Below are 21,950 nucleotides of genomic sequence, written 5' to 3'. Positions count from 1 at the left end.
AATTCTGATGACATTGTCGCTGAAATTCTAATAAAAAATATTTAAATGCTTTAAAGGGGATTTCCACTTGACTCTCGCATTGGACATTCTGATGTATGAGGTGTTATCTGAAAAGTGGAGGCGATAAGAGAAATCTTGGGAAACTCAAGCTCGATTATTCTGTCGTGAATGTTCTCAAGAGTTTTTCAAACTTCTTACGGAAAAAAAAATCTCTTCCTCAATTTTTCGATAGAAAACAAATTTTTGATACGAATGTGTGTTATCTCTTCGGATTTATCTTATCCTAAATTTTCTACTGACGAGAGGAATCTCGGGAAACGATTATATTCAGATCTCATTGGTTTTTTGGGTTTTTATGGAACTCAGGGAATTTACTTAATTTTTGGATAAACTCCTAATCTCATATCTTCAAAATTTGGTCGGGTTTATCTTATCGCGAAATTCGCGAGGGTACAATCTTAGGAAACGTCTGTTTGGTTTTTATCTTTCCACGTGAATCATGACCTAGAGGATATCCAGGTGGCTCCGGATTGTACATTCGCAATTTTTTCATTCCTCAAAACCCACTCCCCTTGAATTTCCAAATAACCGAAAAATTACATGAACCCTGTCAATTGAAATTCAATTCAATCTCCCATAATCAAAAATTCCCATCACATTATCCAGTGCATGAAAAGTACGAATCCCAATTTCTTCACTTAATCAATTACAAATCCGGAAATTAAACATGTGATAAATAAAAAAACATGTGTATTTTAGCTAAAAGTGTGTCGAGGGGTAGAAAAAAGGAAATTTGATTTATTGAATTATTGAATTATTGAATTGTTGAAATTCTCATAATTAATTGGTCGATTGAAAATTCAGACGTAGCGGGTGAAATATTCCGTAATTTTTCGAGTGTATGAAATGTATGAAACGTGTGGGCATCGAAAGAAAAAAAAAAAAAAAGAAGGGAAGTGATGAAGGAGAGTTGGATTGTGTTGGTGTGTAGGTAGGGAGTGAAGAATCAGAATTATCGGGAGGGTCGGGCCAACAGCTAACACGTGCAAGCCGCACGTGCACTCTTCCACTCTAGCCTCTGGGCTTGCTACAATCATTCGATGCCAAGATACACTCGGCCCAAGAAATTTTTGTTGGCAAAGGCCACACCAACTTATTTCGCCCCTGTATCGTGTTACTCTTCCCAGAAAATCATCCCCTCGTCGATAAAATACCCATTCCCCCAAATTAATCAAAAAAGTTAATAAATGTACAGCCCATTAAACCAAACTCCAACGCCTTTCTCATACCAATCGAATAACGCAATAAATTTGGAGTTCATCATTTTAGGGAGTTCAGTCAATAGGAAAAAGAATTAAATAAAAAAAAAATTTTTTAAAAAAAAATAAAATATTAAAAATATTTAATAAAAGAATTAAATATAAAAATGATAAATATCCATAGGATGATTGGAAATCACTGGAGATAATTAAGTCATGGAAAAATTGAATCAAATTCATTCAAATTCTTTTGAATGTATGAAATTTTAGTAGATGGGAAAATTTGGAAAGCGATAGATTGAATTTTTGTCTTGAAAATTGAGGATTACTTGTAAATTCAAGGAATAATCTGATTTTTTAATACAGAATTCCACAGAGATTTCCTGTTACTCTGCCCCTACCGAAAATTCCCAGTTTTTTCAATTTTTAATGCGATATCCTAACAGCGTGCACTGGATTTTAAAAAATTACTGCAACATATGCCTATGAAGATATTTTCTCAAATTATATGGATATAAAATTGAAAATCAAAGTATATATATAGAATAAAATATAGATATAGACTTATGAATTTACTACATTCATTATGCAATGAAAAATGTCTGAAAAATATATTGAGGATATACCATACATTTTGTTTAATGAATTAATTTTTTTATGTACCCCAATTAATGACAGGCGGGCAAATGGGCGTTAAATGCCAGTCAATGTAAATAGTGCCATTGATTTACTTAGATCATGTAAATGTACATGGGAGAAGTGAATGAATTCACCAGAAGTTTTTCTCGAAGATTACGAACCGCCAGTGAAATACTTTAATCGTTGAATAAAAATCTCACACTGACTGATTTATTCCGGCGAGTGTACACGATTGAAAAAGATTCACACACTGGCGCACGTTATAAAAGACGGAAGAGAAAGAGAAAATGCTTTTTGAGTAGTACATCCTCATACGAGAGCTGAGAGTACGCGATGCGGCAGGAAGCGCACGATTATAGTTTGCGGCAATGTGGTACGTCCGTTTTGTGCGTGCGAGCCAGCTGCCATGTAACATACACACTTTTGTCCAATGTTGAAGAAAAAAAGAGAGAACCAGAGGAAAATGAGACACGGGAAAAACAATTTGTGGCACACGTGCGAAAGAAGTAAGGGACGTTTGTAAAGGGAGTGACTCTCGGCTCTTCTAACGAGACTTGCATCGAGTTGAAAACACGGCTTGCACACCAGACAGTCAAACCAAAAAAAGAGCGTCCTAATTATAGTTACTCACAACACTTTTGGAATACCTGTCTCCGACGATTTCACTCGAGCTAGATCGATCGATCGATTGATCGAGACACGAGATTTATTTTTTCGTCAATTTATTCGAACGCCTGGTCGAATTATCAGTTTTTTCAGATAAATCGAGTGATATTGACCCTTCGATTGTTGGGTTGAAAAAAATAATATTTTTTACACAAATGAAAATTCGGAATAATTTTACTGCCATCTGGGGGAAATATGGAATTATGTTTTTTTGGGGAATTTTCAAAAAAATTAATATTTACATTTCCAGGCTGTCGGGGTGAAAATTCCTTTAGACTCATTACGCAATATGATTAGTACATACCAGATTGATTCTACTATCAATTATTCTCTGCGCAATCCTAACGGAGTGGCATATTTTACCGATAAGCCTGAAGAAAATGAAGAATAAATTACTCACCATTATGCACTTAAGGCTATTTTTCCAACGACTTATAGACTCTGTTCTCATTTTTATTCTCAATAATGGAACCAATAAACCTTCGAGAAAAAAAGGAATTTATAAAATACCAAGCTTCCTAAGAAATCCAATAAATTCTCTATCTTTTAATTAACGAAACGAGAAAAATTCTCGTACTTATTAACATTTTGAACAACACCGAATTTGTAATAGAATTCTCTAAAAAGATTTCCATTAATTTCCATGAATCGAATTTAAATCCGTTTTCCTGATTTATCCTGATTTCCTCATTCCATTAAAAAATTCCTGGTGTGTACCCAGATACGAGTGTGGCTCGAAGAACCTCGAGATTTTCCTGAAAATTGTCCCCAAAAATTTCCACTCCACTTCTCCATGAACTGGAATCTCAGCCATATTTTTTCCCAGGGTTCAGATTACCCCGCGACCTGACAGGGTAAGGGGAGGGGGCAATTGGGGAAATGAATAGAGGCCGGAATCATGGTTACACAGGTTGTATTGCGGTAAGTCAGTGTGACGAAGGTACAGAGAAGGAGTTGCATGTGCAAAAGTTAAAATGAACGTGCATTAGTGGTAGTAACGATGGGCTAGTGGTTGGCGCCGCCGTTGGTCGGACGTTCAACAATGGTCATTCCCCCCGTGCCCCCCCCCCTCCCGGACGTCATTCCCACCCACTCCACCCACCCATTTTTACCCCAAAAATTCCCCTTTTTTCCGCAATCTTAAAATAAAAAACAATATACTACAAAATAATAAAGTGTAAAGCACAAAGTTGTAATGCCGAAAAAACTATAAATGATTATTCACAAAAAAAATAATATTTCCTTTTAAATATTGTTTTTATTTTATTTTATCGAGTACTCGGTGGATTAATGGGGAGTAATAATTTATTCATATTGTTATCTATCATTATTATCTTTTATTGATTTATTTATTTAATTTTATTAGTTATTGTTGGAGAGAGAAAAGTGTGAGTGTAGGTATAGGCATGGGCATGGGAATGGACATGAGCATGGGAATTGGAATGGGGATGGGGATAGGGATGGGGATGGTTGCGGGGTTCTGGGTAGTGGGGGCGATTGCGCTGGAAGCGCCTGGAGGGGAATGCGTCGATGTGGGGGAATGACGGGTTGTGGGGGGGACGGGTATAAGAAGTGGCAGGTGAGGGGCGGCGGCCAGTTGACTTGGATCTGTCGAGCGCTCATCACTACCACCAATCTACCCAAAAAGTAGTGATAATCCATCGATTACCACCCCAGGAGTCAAAATACGAGATCATCAACACCAATAAATCTCGGATAAATTCAGTGATACCAGTGAAATCAGTGGAGTCCCATAAAAGTGCAGTGACACTCTGAGGTGAATTAACGTGAAAACTCGTGTCACTCGACAGACGATCGATAATCTCGCACGGAAGTGTGCGACGTGCGCGTCATCGTCGGGGGAAAAAACACTGCAGTTTTGAGGTTTGAAGAAGTGATATTATGAAGGCAATGGTTGTTAGTCCAGTTGGGGGACGTGTACCACCTACTCGTGGTGTTATCCACAGTAGTTTGGGTATCAATGGCACACGACGTGACCTCGAGGCCGAGGAGGTGGCAGCATATCTCACTAAACTCAGGTCCCTAGTACCTGATATGCCGAGAAAACGCAAATTATCGAAGCTCGAGGTGATCCAGAGGGTTATCGAGTATATATGCGATCTACAGACGACACTTGAGGAGACTAATATACATCAGGATACAGTTAAAGCAACGACGAGACAACCGTTGCAGCCACTTTTGAATGCACCAACTAGCACGAGCTCTCCGGCAGCAGTTGCTGAGCGGTGACCACCAAAAAACGATCAATGAATCGAGTGAGGAGAAAATGGAGCGTCAAGGGGTGGGCAAATGTTCATGGGGGATGGATTACTTGGAGGAGGCCTTCAACCGTCCGATGATCAGCCCTGGGTTCTGCTCGCTGCATTCTCCATTCATGTTTTTTTTTTCTGCCTTTTTTTTTTCAACGCGAGACTGTTGTCTGGAGTAATGCAAGTCCTGCTCGGAGGAGACTGTAAATAGTGTATATACGGATATGATATAAGCTCATTGCATTCCTCGCACGACCTCGTCGAAATCGATAAAACGATACCCTCACCCATCCCCTCACTGCCACCCCATTTCCCATCCCCTCCTTCGTGATAATTCAGACAATTTTTCTGATTTCTGAGCTCCCGTCGAGCTCCCTTATTTTGAGTATTTGAGATTCAATTCTTTTGGTCTTTGTTTTTATTCGGAGTTGTGACTCTTCTTCCAGCGAATTTTTTTTCCTTTTTTGTTGAAATTTTCATATGTTTTATGGACTCCGTGGAACCTATCCCAGATTATTATTTCAATTTATATTGTAGATATACAGAGAATTAAAGTAGAATGATGGATTTATTGTAATCATTATTCACATCGATTATTATAATTATTGTTATCGTTCTTTGTAATATTATTTTAGTGATGAGAGTGGTAAAATGATGAATACCCGCAGATATTGTATATTTGCAAAGACTGAAAGGCTGTAAATACATCGACAAGCGGGTTGTTGTAAGCTTTTACATTATAAGAGGGTGAATGAGGAGAGAAAATAAAGAATTGGAGAACAATGTGTCCACGAATCATCGAATTTGTTGTTTTTTTTTCTCATTTATTTATTCACTTGTTGGTTTATTTGGGTGGTGAAGTGGCTTTTGGGAGAGGAATGAGATCTGGGATGTGCAGTGGATTATTCACGATCGATCAAACCCCGTGGGAGACTGGGAGAAGGGATGGGTCAGGGAATAAAAAAGGGAGGGCCAACCCCTAGTTCATTTTTACCATTAGTGATGATTGGACGGCGTCAGATTTAACGGGGGTTGCCTTATGTGAACTTCCAGGAGAAAATGAAATGAAGGACTTGGAATGAAGATGAAAGGGGGACTGGATGATGGAGGGTGGAACAACCCTCCGTAGAGTTGTCATGCGACGACTCGTGATTGTCGAGTGGCTTGGGGCATCGGGTGGGAATTTAATGCACATAGGGTAAAGTTCCCGTGGGTATTCTTTGGTACTGGAGTTCCCAGGATGGAGAGAACGCGCACGCCAACATACGCCGCAAGACACGATCAATACTCTCGGCTCATGCTAACTACTCCTAGACCCCTTCCAGCAAGACTTTTATTTGCTGCTATTATCTATTTGCGAAAACTAGAACATTTTTTTTATTTAATGGGGTGAATAATTCGGGTGACAGCAGCATATGCATGCCTTCGGTGGCAAGAAAAATCATGAATTAGTAGATTACGAATATTCAGGACAAATTAAATTTTTAATAAATTGAGTTAAAAATTCATGATTAGTGCGTGCAATGGATTCTTAATGTTGTGGGTTTCAAAGGAATTTGGGATTTAATTTTTTACAGTTTTTACTAGGAATTTTGCAAATTCAACAAAATTTTATTTTTTAGGATGCGAGTTTAACTCTGAATTTTCAAGGAAAATAATAGAAACTGGATAGAATTCTGTGGCATTTAAATATTTTGAAATATTCCATGCAAATGTCATGTAAATTGAACGACGTTGAATATGTCAGGTACTTTTACTTGAAATTTCAAGAGCGATTTTCACACTTTGTATTGTGTATTCACTGTAGGTGGTAATCGTAGAGAATGGGGTGATTGATGTCTCAGTGGAATTATTAGATCGAATCATGGAAACGATTTCGAGATTGCACTGTTATGTAATTGAGAATTCGCGGAGATTCAATGTAATCGTGCGGATTGATTTCTGGGGAAATTAATTAGAATTTGACAAGGTATCAGAGGTCGGAGTGTTTTTCACTTTTGTTCACTTCGAAAAAGTCAATAAAATGTAAAAAAAACTCAAATCAATTGAATGTTATATTTTTTTACATTCGTCCATTTTTTTTATCACTCGGATAAATTGCATGTAATAATTATTAAGATGACCAAAGGTTTTGAAAAAAAAGACACGATGAGTTCCTTAAGTAATACCGAAGTAGATAATATATTTTCGAAATGATAGTATACAAAGGCATTCGATCTCCAACCGGAGCTTGCAACACACTTAAAAATGCAAAGGAAATACAAAACCCTTCCTCAAACGACATGAACATATTTCAGGAGAATTAATATCCACTGTCTTTGAGGAATTTCCCAATGGCAGCGCGATCCCGGTTGAGCCACTGTGCATTGAGCCTGATGTTTTCAATGCTCTGTTGAACAGTCCTGGCAGCGCCAGGTGTGGGATGTTCCTTGAAGAACTTTTCAATTTCGAGTGCCTTCTCCTCGGACGAGAAGTTCTCAGTAAGGTGCTTAACTAGTCTAGCCAGCAGGAATCCCCCACAATACCGATCCATGAGGGTCTTCCAATTCCTCTTAAAGAACTCCCAGGCCATGATACGTCCCTTGGAATTCATCGACACCGATATGATGGCGCAAATAGTATCCTGAGCCCTCACCTCTTCACTCATGGCAAACTCAAGGACTTTGGAGAGAATTTCCTCATCCCTGATGGCCCCCATAGCCCTGAGAATCCTGTCCTTTTCCTCGTGGAGATCAGACTGTCGATAGAGCTTCAACATGGCGTCATACGTCTCTTGATCTCCTTCCGAGAGAACAGCTCTGTAAACCGCACTTCTGAGATCAGCAGCAAGAATACTCTTGCCACTGGCATGCAACTGGAACCTCTTGACAGCTTCACTGATGGTCTCAGTATCCCTGAAGGAGGCCATCCTATTGAGAATCAACGACCTGAGCAGAGTATCCAGATGACTCTCATTGGCCTGTGGATCCCATCCCAGCCTCGACGCCACATCCTTGCAGAGAGATCTTCCAAATGCCTTGAAGCTGTCTTCACTATCGAGATTGCTGAGAAGAATTCCAATCTTCCCCAGGCTACTGGCGATACTCGACCACACAGTGTAATTATCCTCGAGTTGAAAAGCCCCCATGAACCTGAGGACTTCTACAGTGGAGGCGTGTCCCGCCTGTACCATGGCGAAAAGATCATCGAGAAGTCCAAGCCTATCAAGTGGTGGCAGTGTTCGATCCTTAACAACTGGCATCAGTGAGGACAGTGCCTCAGGAGTATAACGTGTCCTGTAAAATCCAATGGTTCCCGGATTGACTTTGATCCAAACCCCCTCCGGCGCGTCTTTGATGACCATCTCCTTACTCCTCTCACTCATCACTGTGTTAAAAGCAACTTTCCCTGGGGACTTGGAGGTACTCACACTCACCGGAATCATCCAGAGACTCGCCTCCTTGTCCACTGATCCATCTGCCAAGAATCTCTCCTGAGACAAAGAGAGTATCCTGTCATTTCCGTCCTGACGCTGATCCACCTTGAGCACTGGGAATCCCATCTGCTTCGTCCAGGTGGACATGACAGCTCGAATGGGCTTGTTGCTGGCCTCTTCCAGAGCTGCCCAAAGGTCCTCAGTCTCGGCATTATTGTAACTGTACCTTTTTAAGTAAATATTCATGCCCTTTCTAAAATCATCGTCACCAATGTAGGAATGCAGCATCCTAATGACACTTGCACCTTTGTTGTAGGATATGTCATCGAAAATCTCGTCGATCTCCGATGGATGGCCCACTGGCACCTCAATTGGGTGACTGTTCTTCAAGCCATCGAGCTCGAGAGCTTTTATGTAAGTGTCAGTTACAAATTGAGTCCAAATGTCGTACTCGGGGAACAGATGGGCAACGCAGAGGAACTCAACGAAGGATGCATAACCCTCGTTGAGCCACAGATGTGTCCACCACTCCATGGTAACTAGATTACCGAACCACTGGTGAGCGAGCTCATGACTAACCACTAATGCAATCCATTGTTTTGAGACTGCTGATGTGTTCTCGGGGTCTACCAGAAGGCAGGTCTCCCTGTAAGTCACTAAGCCCCAATTCTCCATTGCCCCAGCTGAGAAATCTGCTATGGCGATGAGATCCATCTTTGGCAGGGGGTAGGAGATGCCGAAGTACTTGTTGTAGTAGGGGAGAACTTTGGTGGCTACTTCTAGGGCAAAACGACCCTGCTCTTGCTTCGTTTTTGGGGTGTACACACGCACCACTGTACCGTCGGTTGTCTTGTCCTCCACGAAGTCGAATTCACCTACCACCACTGCCACCAGGTAAGTCGACATTATCGGTGACTTTTGGAATTTTATTGTTTCTAAGTCATTCTTTTTCTCGATGCGTTCTACGGGCTGTAGAGAGAATGTAAATGATCAATATTTATTTTTTTGCAAAGTTGCTGGAGAAAAATTATTGCAACTTTTGAAACTCGGATTCAATGGCCAATTTTTAATGGGGGATAAGTGGATTTTCTATCAAATTATAATTTAATTTGATAATTATTATTAGTTTGAAAATTAGGAAAATAGAAAAATTGTAGGTGGCAAGTGTCAAGTGGGACATGCATGCATCAATTGTCAATAAATTTTAAACACCAACAAAGATGAGATTTTTCAAAGTGAGGGATGATTTTTAAAGATTTGATTAATTTTTTCGTAAACCAAAATACGAATAAAAAAAATCGATTGATTTTAAATACAGTAGACTCCCGTTAGTCGCGTACATAGAGCTGTAAGGGTAGCAAATTTAGGGAATTCGACTATATGCAATTACCCCCCCTCCGTGCGTCTGCTGTGACCGTAAATTGAATTTTTTTAATTTGCATTCAACGCATCTCACCTCTGCTACTCATTATTAAGAGAAAGTTATCAATGAAAAAAAAAATCACGAACATAAGTGGATATCCTTGAAACTCGTATTAAAAATTCGCGAGTATTCGCCCAGAACACTTCCTCGGAGTGAACGGCTATTTAGGAAAACGTTTTTTTCTCCATTTACGGAAAAATACATCCAGATCAATAGAGAATTTTTATAAGTTGCATACTCATTGTAAATAAAAATAAAAAAACTGGCAAAATAAATAAATAGCATTAGCATTGAACTAATATCAAAGCATTAAATAAATAACAATCACGCCTGCATAATTGGCAAAAATAAACGAATGGATTTGAAAGTTGAATAAAACATGAAAGGTAAAATGATGAAATTTTGAAATGAGTAAGTCGCGATCCGTTGCTCACCATGTTCGAAAGAGCTGTGAGGCCAGCAGGTACATTAAGGGTAATATCAAACATGGCTTTCAATGATGGCTCGTCCCAGCAGGGAAAGCAACGTCTCGCATCAGTCGGCTCGAATTGCGTCACCGCCGTGTACTTAGCACTCCCATCAGCTCTGCAAATGCACATTTCGTATTTTCCCCAATTAGTCAAGTTTGTAAATATCCCCTTACCATATTGCAAAGGCCAATAGCATTGGGCAGATTGTGGAGATTAAGTGTTACGCCAAATGTTGCCTTGATGCTTGGCTCGTCCCAACACGGAAATACTCGGCGTGCCGATGTGGGACAGAGAAAAGTCACGGCATCTGCCTCTTTGTCTTTTCCACCACTATAATTTATTGTCTTTAATTGTTTTGCCATTACGTAAATTGATTGTTATCTTTGGGCAAATAAGGAATCGTTTCTCAAGCTGGGAAAACAATTCCATGTTTTCAAGGTGATTTTATGTTTACAAGGAAAACCAGGAAGATCAGATCAGAAGGACGGACAGTCTCGTTCCTCAGATGAAGGTGTTCGAGTACCTTGTGAGGCAACTTTTTAATTCGTTAGATTACAATTTGGAAAAAATTACTATTTTCATAGATAGTTGTGCTGGGAATTAATATTTCTATAGGATCCGTGTGAAGTTTTGGAGAGTAATATGTAATATGTAAAATACCTAATTCATAACGCAAAAATACATATTCTTTCTAAAGATTTTTAAAATAAATTGACGGTTTGATTGGAGGCTATTGCATAATTAATCTTTAAATTTTATATTTTTGATGAGATTTTCAAGCATTAAAATCGTGAAAAAATGATAGTTTGCAAAAAAATACTTGACAAAAATCATAAAAGAAGATGTTTTAGCGAATAAGTTACTGCAATCCCCTTAAAGTTCCATCGAAGCTGTGACTAGCAAAGAGGTATATAAATAGCATTTTCCTTTCTATTTCGGCATTTCCAGGCATTCCCTTGAATCCCCACGAGTCCAATGAATTACAATACAGTGTTATTGAACTGAACTGTCGAAAAAGCCCAAAGATATAATTCCTTGTGAACCCAAGACTGTCCCCATTGTTCTCACTCGACACTCTGAAAATATTGATTCACTAATGCACAAGAGAGAATCTCTATTTACCCAATGTGTTTACTCCTGTATAATCCCTTCATCTTGTCATTGATTTCCCCGGCGAAATCAAAATAAAGCCGGCCATTTTTTCCAACTGGTAATTTCTCAGGAAAGAGTAGAGTTGCTGTTTCATTTTCAACGGAAACTTCGATTTTTTTGGCCTCCAAACTCGCACCTTCGCCATTCTTGTAGACAACCTTCTTGATATCGATGTCCAGAGAATTAAGAACGACTTTTTCCGTGGAGTTCTTTACCTGATAGAAAAACAATAAGTCCAGTCAGCGGTTATGTACGACATATGGATGCTGACATCATGCCAGAGGCCAGGAAATATGTAAAAAAAAACTTGACAATTAATTTACCTCAATCTCGACATTTTGTGTTCCCTCAAATGTGAAATTCTTGAGATCTGGGGTGAGGCTTATCTCGTAATGATACGGTCTCACATCAGTGGGAAGCCGGCTGAAGGGTTTCTTGTCATTAGACATTCTAACTTCAAATAACACTGCTGTACTTTTTGAATAATTAAACCTCTGTATCGTAACAGAATTAAATACAACTCGCAACACCTGTCGAGTTGAACTAATTATCATCGAATTTCCCCTGTTTTCCTTGATGAAAAAAACCTCAAGAAAAATAGCTTATCTCTCAAATTATGCCAACTCACTTACAGGCGCAACTAACCACGACCCACAATGGAAATGCAATAAGTACAGGAGCTCGAACAGATGGAATTGCTTTTCACAATGTAACACGAAAGAAATTGGTTCACACAGTGGTGCCAAAATTCGGCCAATTTTTATCGCTCATTACAGAGGGCGCTAATTGAAATTATTCTTCAAAACTGAAGGATCAGACCAAAGGGGATTGACTAAAAAAGAGGCTCAGTTCGGGGGGTTTGAGTAACCCCACCGGCATCGTAGTATCTCACCCCAAAAGAAAGAGGGCGCCACACGCAAAGCTGGGGGTGTCTACCTGTCAGCCGACTCGGTAATTGCCTCAGTAGTAGTCCCACTGTCAAAGGGACCGGTCGACGGTGTGAATGTCATTTTTATTACACCGCAGAAAATTACATTCACCCCGTTGACTGGTTGAAATTATTTTGACAATTTTTTTGTCTTTTTTTTTTGGAAATGCTTCTTGAACATTGGGTTGTGGGGAGGTACGGAGGTAAGACGCAGAGGAAACGAGATAATTGCAATTTTCTGAATCATTACGTAAAATTACGATTATCTCGTTTCCGATGGGAAACCGTACCTACCCACAACTCCATGTTTAAAAAGCATTTCCAAAAAATTTTTTTTTTAATTTTCAAAAAAATTTTCAAAATAATTTTCCAAAAAATTTTCAAAAAAATTTTCAAAATAATTTTCAAAAAAATAACACACCATCGACTGGTCCCTCTGACAGGGGAACATTGCGTGTGGCGCACTCTCTCTCTTGGGGTGAGGTTCTACGATGCCACTCAAATGCCCCAGAACTGAGTCTCTACTTTCGTCAATCCTCTTTGGATCAAACTTTCGGAGCAGATGCATCCGGATGCACCAGCACACATAGGTCTTCATTCGTAATTCAATTAAAAAACAGGTAAATGCAAGAACTTAATTCGATTATCGAGCTCTCAAAGCTGGATTTTATAGCTGAAATTCCGGAATATCGAGTTGCAAAGCTAGAGTTCAGTGCATTCATTACCAACGAAGTGGAATTAATTTCCATTGTCATTACAGCACAGATTCCATTATACAATTCCATAGTTAATTATCTTCTCAATTCCCTCCAATTAAAAACGAATGCCAGATGTCCAGTATATAAACCCAATTCGCCAATTTGATGACATAAAGCCATCAATTGAAAATTGCATACAAATTAAATACTTCTCGATAAAAACTATCTGAGGTCATAAAAAAAAATGAAAAAAAATCGCAATATAATTAAAAAATAAAACTACTGAAAATTCAAGAGAGTTACCATGAGAGAATAAACATCAGAAACTCTTGGAGGGCTTACAAGATGTCTCTGTTCGCCCGTGAAACCTGGAATCCTCCCTTTTTCCAATAAAATCGATCCGTCAGTCGTTCCAAACCCTCGAAAACTGGAAGAAAACTCGAAGGATTCCCGTCAAATCATCAGACCCAACCGAAACCCCTGAAAACCTCCAAATAATTATAAATAACATTTCTGAGACTAAAGCCGAGTTCACAAATACCCGCGACAGTGCCTCGTGATCACATCTGTATTTCCTTCCTATTCCCAGTATTTGCAAATGTCTAGGAGGGGATAAGCAGTTCACCACTCTCCAGTAGCTTTCAGTTTTGTACTTTTGTGTGCGGCGCGGGCAGGATCCGCCAAACTATCGGGGCAGTGAGGGTAAATCGAAATAAAAAAATCCCCCACCCCCCCCAAAAAAGGATAAATAAAAAAAAAACTCACTCAAAAGTCCCCACCACGAGTGAGATATTTTCTAAAGTGTGAATGTATCCCGTGATTATCTCAACTCCTCAACTGGAGTCGGTGGCATCCCGACAAGCTCATTACCCTCGATGGCGTGCCTAAAAATCGCCCCGTACCATTAAAAACACCTGGAGACACCGATGCACCTGGTGCCGACGTCCATCCAACCACCAAAACAACTCTCCAGAGCCCCAGGGTGAGAAGAATAAAGCGCAGCCTTAGCGACTCCTGGTGATGCTCCTGAGATCCCTCATCCAGTGAATTCTACTGACCAAAAAAAGAAGAGGAGAGAAAAAAAATTCCGGATTTTCTCGAAAGGAGGAACGCGTGGATCTATTGCCTCTTGTGCTTGCTCCATGGCGATTGTTCCCACTACCCCTGGAACGTTGTCTACGTCACAGCGTAAGGTGGCACTCAGGTGAATGTGATACAGAAAAAGAGAGTCATTTATTTTTCTTGTTTGTCCGGAGTTGTAGCAACTGTGAGGACAGTGGAATAATTTATTGAAAATTGATAAAAAAAAAAATAAGGAGAAACGAGGTGGATTGTTGAATGGTGTAGCTGACCGCGTCACCGCCCATATGTGATGTGTCCAAGTGAATGAGTAATCATGTACTGCCAGGACAAGGGCTCGGCGGCATCCAAGAGCAAAGAGGGTGGTGAGTTGCTATGTTGTTAAGTTATTTTAACATTTCAACATTTTATCAATGACTTTTTCACACATCATAACTCGTCTCTTCCCTCTTACCACCACTTATATCGTCTTATTGCCTCTTATTTCCTCTTCTATTATCTTTTTTTCTCTTCCCATTACCAATTGTCAGCTTTCATCTGTGTTAAGCTAGTTTAGGTGGCAAGGGAGAAATGGAGTGAAAGAGTTTTCAAATGGCACAGTGAAAAGGAGAAAAGACAATAGGGATGAAGAAAGTACGGAAACATAATGGAAAAGAAAAGGGGTTGAAAGGGGAAGGATATGCAGTGTGTCAAGTGTGCTGGAGGGGTGGTTTGTCCGAGAGTTCACGAGCAATGTGAAGGAGGGGGTGATAGGGGGTGAGGGAAGAGTGGGTAGGGGATGCTCTTATTTATCGGAGGAAAAATAATGAAAATGGAAGACCCGGTTTTCTTCTTCCATTAACAATGATGGATTATGCTTGAGAGAAACTCTCAGCTTTTTGTTTTGTTTTTTTTTTTATTATTGAAAAAAGCTCAATGAGTCATTGACGATAATTCCACAATTGTTAACGTAAGTACTTCCGCTTGCGGGATTACGATTCATGCTGCGATTCATTGAGGCTTGTTTATTCATTGATTCCACCACAACCCTTTAATCTGGCGGACCAAGTGTTGGGTATTTTTTTTTTTTTAGAGGGAATGATGGAGTTGGTGCGTCAGAATTATTAATAAGGTTTCAGGACTGGTGATGTCATACCGTATAATGTGGAGTGACATTGAAATACTTGACAATTACTTTTCACGTTGTGGAGTACATGTTTGATCGATTTATCATCGTAGGTGATGTGGATTTTTTAAATTATTCATGTTTTTTTTTTCTCTTGGATTTTGTGGCAGGTACTGTGACGATGCGAGAGAAGAAGGGAGGTGCACTGAGCAGGGTACAAAAATTGAAGAAACGACTCAGTCACAGCTTCGGGAGACTCTGTAAGTTTGAGTTACAAGTGGGACTGGTCACTTGGGATATTACTCTATTGAATTTCAAGAGACAAATCGATGAATGTCCAGTAATTTGGAATTATTTCCGAATCAATAGAATTCCTGAAGAAGTATTTTTTCGAGTGACTTCTTGAAATCGATAAATTATTTTCAACTACTAGAACTCACGCACGATAGATCAATATTTTGGTTTTTAATTGTTATTGATTGTTATTGACGAATCAGGAGAATTAATATTCATTCTGTAACCCAGGAAAAATACACGAAATCACCCACGTGACCGGTCTGAGTTATTTTGTTGAGTTAGTTGGAGGTTCTTGAGAAGTTCCCATGGAATTCAATGCTCAACTTTTAGTTGTTCAGCAAGATTGAGTCGATGGAAGTTTTGAGGACAGTACATTGTGATTATGTCGATTATTTCCAGCGATATCGAAGGAGGAAGCTGAGGATGTGGCGAACAGAGGTTCATTGGCTTACAATGGCTTCTCGGAAGAGTTCCTAGACCGTTTGGAGCGAAACGGTAACTTACCTGTGGACAAGGATCGACGTTACGGTGAGTAGATAAATCGCAATTAACGCATATTTAATTTATTGGGGTTTTGCATATTTTTTTAGCCATTTCAATTGAGGTGTTTCAAGTTCTGTTATCATATCAACACATTTCCTTCGCTTCAACCGAACAAAAAGAGTTTTTCAATACAATAGAAATCACAGTCTCATTATAAATGAGTAATTATTTTGATTGATTTGATTATTTTCTAAAATTGAACAATTCGGTTGTAAGACTCTCAATTGATGAGGTGAATAGTAAAATTTTATTCGAAGCCCCAAAGCGCTTGGCATTAGTGATATAAGATGATTAAAAATTGAATGAATGATGTGATATGACTTTCCACCAAATTCCTCCAGCCAAGTCGATTACATCAACATCTATATCCCATGTCGCAGAGTGGGGTGGTGTGGGTGATCACGAGAGGGTCCACAGACAGCTGTCAGTATCGAGTGACTCGAAATTGCTGGATGAGGATATCAGGGAAGAGGCCAGGGTAATCCTGAGACCTCGTAAACCCCCAAGACCAAAATCAGAGGTATTCCTTGGGCCAGATCCAGCACCGAGGAGAACCAAGAGATTTTCAGCCTTCGGTGGTGATTCACCATTTGGTAAATCCGAGGGATACATCAAATTGGAGCAACTCGGTGAGGGTTCATATGCCACTGTGTTCAAGGGGTACAGCCATTTGGCTGAACAGGTCGTTGCACTTAAGGAGATCAGACTTCAGGAGGAGGAGGGCGCACCATTTACTGCCATACGTGAGGCCAGTCTACTCAAAGAGCTCAAACACAGTAACATCGTCACACTCCACGATATCATTCATACACGTGAAACACTAACATTTGTTTTTGAATTTGTTCACACTGATCTCTCGCAGTATATGGAGAGGTATGGCAGTGGGGGTGGCGGACTCGATCCAAGAAATGTCAAATTGTTCCTCTTCCAGCTGCTACGGGGACTCGCTTATTGTCACCGCAGGTAAATGCTTCTTTATGTTGGGGATAAAGTGACGTTGAGGAGGAAGCATTGGTATTTCTTTTATTTCTTTTATTTCTTTTATTTCTCTTATTTCTCTTATTTCTCTTATTTCTCTTTGTCCACGATCAATTGTCACGTTCGTACATTAATTCACTGGTGGAGGAACTTTCAGGAATTTTTTATAGTTTCTGGAGAAATTCGTTACTGCTTTAGTCAATTTTTCATAGAAAAAATCATTTCTGCCAATTCAATAAAGACTTGTCATCAAATTCAGGAATACCTCAGGCTTGAATTTTTGGCTCAGAGAAATTTATTTGGCATTAGAGAATATTTTGAGAAGAATAATTTGAGAGCGTCGCGCTTTATGTGATTATAATGAATAAATAGTGTAATTGAATGTATTTATTTCATTTGTTTTCACTCAGGAAAGTACTACATCGTGATGTAAAGCCCCAGAACCTCCTGATTAGTGAAATAGGTGAACTTAAACTCGCAGACTTTGGTTTAGCGAGGGCAAAATCAGTGCCTTCACACACGTACTCCCACGAGGTCGTGACCCTGTGGTACAGGCCACCGGATGTCCTCCTCGGCTCAACCGAGTACTCGACGTCACTCGATATGTGGGGCGTTGGTTGTATATTCGTTGAGATGCTTACTGGTGTACCAACGTTTCCTGGTGTACGGTGTACCTACGATCAATTGGATAAGATATTTAAAATTCTGGGAACACCGACGGAGGAAACGTGGCCAGGGGTCACGCGATTACAGGGATACAAGCCACATCGGTTGGCATTTTATCCTCTTAAGAAATTAGGACTGTCATTTCCCAGGCTGTATGACGTGGCGGAGGGTGATAGCATGGCTTCGTCACTCCTGCAGCTCAATCCTGATGATCGAATAGACGCTGAGGAAGCGTTGAAACATCCGTACTTTGCCTCACTTCCTAAGAAACTCTATGAGTTGCCTGATGGTGAGAACAAATATTTATTTCATCTATTATTTCATTGTTTTATGCATTATTTTATTCTGATGAAAACATACATGATGAAAACAGAAACAGAGTAATTACTCATTAAGAGTAGTAGCACAATTATAATGGAGTCAGTGCGAGAGAATAAATGAATGCAAGACGAGAAAAAACCCTGGAGACCTAATTAGAGATAATAAGAGGAGAATATTTCGGGATATTAAAAGACTGGCAGTTTCTCGGTCATTTGAATCCATTTTGTGATTAAAAATTCAGCTGTGTTAAATTTAGAATGATAATGAATTTTATTTCACAAAAACGTATTTGCGAGTTCGAAAACAAAATAATCTCAGAAAAATGTAATTTAAACGTGATTCAACTTGTAAATTGGATGATAGAAACTCTAAATCTATATATCGTATTCTTGGAGTGACGCACGAACGAATGATTCAATATTTTTCTGATATCCCGGACACTAGCAGTTTTGAAGCAAAAAATCAACAGAGATGATGAAAGATTCTTTGACTGGTAAAATTATAGAGATTTAAAAAAAATATATTCTATAAGGCAGAATTTAAGAGAGAAAAGAGAAAAATGGTCGATGTGCCTTCATGATATTCTTGAAATGAAAATCCAGAGAGCATTCTCATCTGTTACTCTCCCAAAAAAACTAAAAAATACATTTTCATATCATGTAAATTTTTCTAGAAGTCCTCAAAAAATGAGCAAAACTCACGCAATGAATAATCATCAGTTATTCCTCATTAAACTCTTGGAATTCTCCCTCCGAAATTAAATCACTCTTATGAATATGTAATCCCAGTTCCACCAGTTCAGCGCAAAAAAATGAATATGCTGAAAAGGGCAGTCAGTCGACTCTAAAAAGGGTTTGCATGTGCAAGCCGTTGAAGTTTCCAATTGTGTAATACACCTGATAGCCCATTTTGCTCCAGTAGTTCCCCCAGAGACGTAGGAGAAACGTTTTAACAGAGAACTTTTTTTTTTCCTTCAATATCTCGAGAAGTATCGAAGCAAAATGGGTTGTCAAATGCCTCGCGGCATCGGAAATTCGAGGCCGTCGATGCAGTATTCAATGTTTCTCTTCCGTTTCTCATTCTCAATGTATTCTGTAGAACATAAAATGCGTTTTAGTATAGTTGGGATCGATAAACTTTAAAAAATGTAAATATCCGAGCGAGGAAAACCGACAAGAGCAGTCAATTGGATCGATGCATCATCGTTAATTGATGCTCCCATTGCTAATGAAGTCTCCCCCAGACTTCACTCCAGGGCTCGTCATCAATCATTATTATTATTTTTTAATGAAGATCCAGATGTACCATCTTTCCAACGCGGCTCTATTGTTTTTTATTTTCCTACCGTGAAATATTTTTTAATCGCCATCTGATGTTGCATCACGCAAGACTCTCCAAAACTAAAAGTTCATATCATTTTTTTTATAATTTAAAAAGCTGAAATTAGTATTAGTAACCAAGTCTGGAAGTAAATTATAAGTGAATAATTTTATTGAAATTCCAGGTTTTCATTAACAGTCATAATTTGTAAGACTTCTCCGTGGTGGAAATTTACCAAGTAATTAATTAATAGGCGAAACAATTGAGTAGCTCGACTTAAAAAAATTATCATAAAAAAAAATCATTAAATGGATACTGACATTAAATAATGAGTGACTCATGGCTCATGACTAATTCTACTTTTAATGTATTGCTTCCAGAGGTCTCGATATTCACCGTCGAAGGGATTTACCTATTCACTGAGTCTCGACAAACATACGCCGATTCGCGTCATACAGCACTCAAGACCTGAGGTCGAGCATAAAAATAAAGGGAACGAAAATGAGCTGTTCTAAATGATTAAAACATCACGTACAGACTCGACGAATGATCGGATTTTCACATTGTAAATGGGTATCCGTCTAGTTCTCACGAAGGTCGTACGAATATCATTGACATATTTTTCATTTATCTCCTATCCGGCTTATTAAAGAAACAGAAAGAAAAAATGCAATTAAATTGTCCGATCTCCTCATATTTTGTATTTGAATAACTATTCTCGTAGAGAAAACTAAAACGATGGGTTACTTGTAATAATTAGGCCGAGTCATTAAATTCGTAGAGTCATTTTGTAGTGGGAGATGCGGACAGGTAAATCAGGTTGATTATCATTAATAGTGGAGCAAAAAAAAAAATGGTGAGAAATGCATTCGGAAGCTACGCACGCTGGATTTAGAGCAAAATGCAAAAAGCACGCACCCATCCTCGCACTTCGTCCAAATATTAGATATTAGACTGAATACCAATCAAAAGAGATTCGATAATGGGTGAAGATGTCTACCGCCTAGTGGAAGTTATTTCCCCCCTCTTCTATGATCCTTTTCCGAGCCACTTGCAGGCGGTGAGTTCGACGTAGCGAACAAAAAATTAAGTAATTCAATTTATCATTATTAGGTGAAATCATGGAAGATCTGTAGCGCTGGGTCAATCATTCTGCACTGCTATGTAGTTTTGCCACTAGATTTGGGCGCCTGAGTTACGCCTGTTTATAAATTTCTATTAAATTCATCAAATTCTCAGGCTAATCGGGTTTGAAACTTCATGATTGAATTTATTCAGTTGGAAAATTAATCAGGGGACGTGGAATCTCACGGCAATATCAGAAATTAATTTCAACGTCTTTATTAGAGTTGCAAATCTATTGAGTTATTTCTAATTAATTACGGGATGTTTTACAGTGAGAGAAATTATTACTGCAATTGATTTTTACCACTATTTCCATCGGAGTCATTTTTTCAGTGCTCGTTGTACCCAGAACAACTGAGGAATGGCCATTCCTCGGTTTATGATCCATTATGGGTGATGAGCAAATTGAAGATTTTTTTACGTTTATTGTTTTTCTATTGATTCATGAATATTTCATTAAAAAAATGAATGATCGATTGAATGGATCGTAAAACACGTGCATAATATTGTTTCTTAGACTTTAACAAACGCTACAAAAAAATTGAAATGTTCATTGGATAAAAATAATGGTCCTTCATTGTGACGATAAAAAAGTTAAATCTAGTCTTTTGTTAATTTACGAGGCAAAATCGATTGCTCATAGATCAAATTTTTTTTTTAAATTCAGACCCAAGCAATCGACAGGAATCTATTCATTTATCCAGAGAATTAGTGAATCAATTAATATCATCTTCAGATCATATTTTCGTTCGCTCTAAAATTGAATAATCTCCTCTGGGTGACCAGATGTTCTCTTGAAAAAAGATTATTTATTCTGCTGTACTGCTTCCCAATTAAACTGATAAATTTTCAATTATCTACCGATTTTTAATAACATCAATTAGCCAAAAATTAGGCATTTCACATATAAACTCGATCGCCCAATCTGCTGGACTCGCCTCCGCTCGCAATTTATCGTCGATCTCAATCCAATTAAAAAACAAAAACACCTTATTCGAATTAGAAATTAGCTCATAATCGTAACGTGATGATAGCAAATAAATCTAGCATAATAAGTTGGACGTGAGAAAACATGTCTCGGGGTATTGACAAATCGACGAGCGGAGGTTGCAAGTGCGATGAGAGACTCGTTAATAAACTAATCGATGAAATTCATTAGTACCAACTACCAGTAGTAGCGTAATTTTTACAGCAGTTAATGAGAAAATTAAAATTAAAAAAAAAAACTACGTATGTTCGTTACTACTTTTGATAGGCCAACGAATGGTGCTTGATGAATATACGATTAATGAATTAAAATTAAACTGTACATTAATCTGGGGATAACTGATAATCTCGTAATAGTTGCCTAGCTGGTGGCATAAATCGGACGCAATCATGATTTTTCCCTAGAAATTAGAGTTTGAATAAACCTAGAGAGTAATATTGACGAGTCGAGAGCGTTACAGGTCTTCCAAATAAATAAAAAAATCAATTACAAGTCATGAGAATTATGTCCAAGCCATGATGACTATTACGACTAATAATGTTATTCCCTAGTAGATTTATATTTATACCGATTTTTCAGCGCACTCATAGTTTTTGCCAGCCCCCCC

General features: G+C 38.7%; 3 protein-coding genes across 5 annotated transcripts; 2 read left to right on the top strand and 1 right to left on the bottom strand.

Moving 5' to 3' along the window:
- Nucleotides 1–4,162: 4,162 nt before the first annotated feature.
- On the top strand, nucleotides 4,163–5,637 carry emc (Basic helix-loop-helix domain-containing extra-macrochaetae). The gene has a single exon (XM_011306011.1). It carries the CDS (start codon nucleotides 4,467–4,469, stop codon nucleotides 4,812–4,814), a length of 348 nt encoding a protein of 115 aa, XP_011304313.1. The 5' UTR covers nucleotides 4,163–4,466; the 3' UTR covers nucleotides 4,815–5,637.
- A 1,350-nt stretch (nucleotides 5,638–6,987) lies between these two features.
- On the bottom strand, nucleotides 6,988–12,046 carry Psa (puromycin-sensitive aminopeptidase). 2 transcript variants are annotated; one of them, XM_011306009.1, is made up of 4 exons: nucleotides 11,618–12,046; nucleotides 11,265–11,509; nucleotides 10,316–10,472; nucleotides 6,988–9,218 (listed from the first exon to the last, which is right to left on the bottom strand). In XM_011306009.1, exons 1-4 carry the CDS (start codon nucleotides 11,846–11,848, stop codon nucleotides 7,137–7,139), a joined length of 2,715 nt encoding a protein of 904 aa, XP_011304311.1. In that variant the 5' UTR covers nucleotides 11,849–12,046; the 3' UTR covers nucleotides 6,988–7,136. The 2 variants fall into 2 exon arrangements, with proteins under 2 accessions (XP_011304311.1, XP_011304312.1); XM_011306010.1 differs by lacking the exon at nucleotides 10,316–10,472 and adding an exon at nucleotides 10,107–10,257 and having other exon boundaries at nucleotides 11,618–12,043.
- A 285-nt stretch (nucleotides 12,047–12,331) lies between these two features.
- Eip63E (cyclin dependent kinase Eip63E) lies at nucleotides 12,332–20,132 on the top strand. 2 transcript variants are annotated; one of them, XM_011306007.1, is made up of 8 exons: nucleotides 12,332–12,425; nucleotides 12,666–12,842; nucleotides 13,527–14,365; nucleotides 15,276–15,365; nucleotides 15,802–15,930; nucleotides 16,326–16,908; nucleotides 17,334–17,878; nucleotides 19,611–20,132. In XM_011306007.1, exons 3-8 carry the CDS (start codon nucleotides 14,317–14,319, stop codon nucleotides 19,700–19,702), a joined length of 1,488 nt encoding a protein of 495 aa, XP_011304309.1. In that variant the 5' UTR covers nucleotides 12,332–12,425; nucleotides 12,666–12,842; nucleotides 13,527–14,316; the 3' UTR covers nucleotides 19,703–20,132. The 2 variants fall into 2 exon arrangements, with proteins under 2 accessions (XP_011304309.1, XP_011304308.1); XM_011306006.1 differs by having other exon boundaries at nucleotides 12,334–12,425; nucleotides 16,287–16,908.
- The last annotated feature ends 1,818 nt before the right edge of the window (nucleotides 20,133–21,950 follow it).

This window comes from Fopius arisanus, unplaced genomic scaffold (assembly GCF_000806365.1).
Source record: "Fopius arisanus strain USDA-PBARC FA_bdor unplaced genomic scaffold, ASM80636v1 scaffold00045, whole genome shotgun sequence".
Taxonomy (NCBI): Eukaryota; Metazoa; Arthropoda; class Insecta; order Hymenoptera; family Braconidae; genus Fopius; species Fopius arisanus.
This window is presented reverse-complemented; position numbering and strand designations above follow the sequence as displayed.

Bases quoted from the DNA above. Each gene is read 5' to 3' on its own strand.
- emc (XM_011306011.1), top strand. From the start codon at position 4,467: ATGAAGGCAATGGTTGTTAGTCCAGTTGGGGGACGTGTACCACCTACT.
- Psa (XM_011306009.1), bottom strand. From the start codon at position 11,848: ATGATAATTAGTTCAACTCGACAGGTGTTGCGAGTTGTATTTAATTCT. The intron at 11,510-11,617 runs GTAAATTAATTG...TTTTTCTATCAG, and splicing joins CACAAAATGTCGAGATTGAG to GTAAAGAACTCCACGGAAAA. The intron at 10,473-11,264 runs GTAAATAGAGAT...AATAAATTATAG, and splicing joins TACAGGAGTAAACACATTGG to TGGTGGAAAAGACAAAGAGG.
- Eip63E (XM_011306006.1), top strand. From the start codon at position 14,317: ATGTACTGCCAGGACAAGGGCTCGGCGGCATCCAAGAGCAAAGAGGGT. The intron at 15,931-16,286 runs GTGAGTAGATAA...AAATTCCTCCAG, and splicing joins GGACAAGGATCGACGTTACG to CCAAGTCGATTACATCAACA. The intron at 17,879-19,610 runs GTGAGAACAAAT...TATTGCTTCCAG, and splicing joins ACTCTATGAGTTGCCTGATG to AGGTCTCGATATTCACCGTC.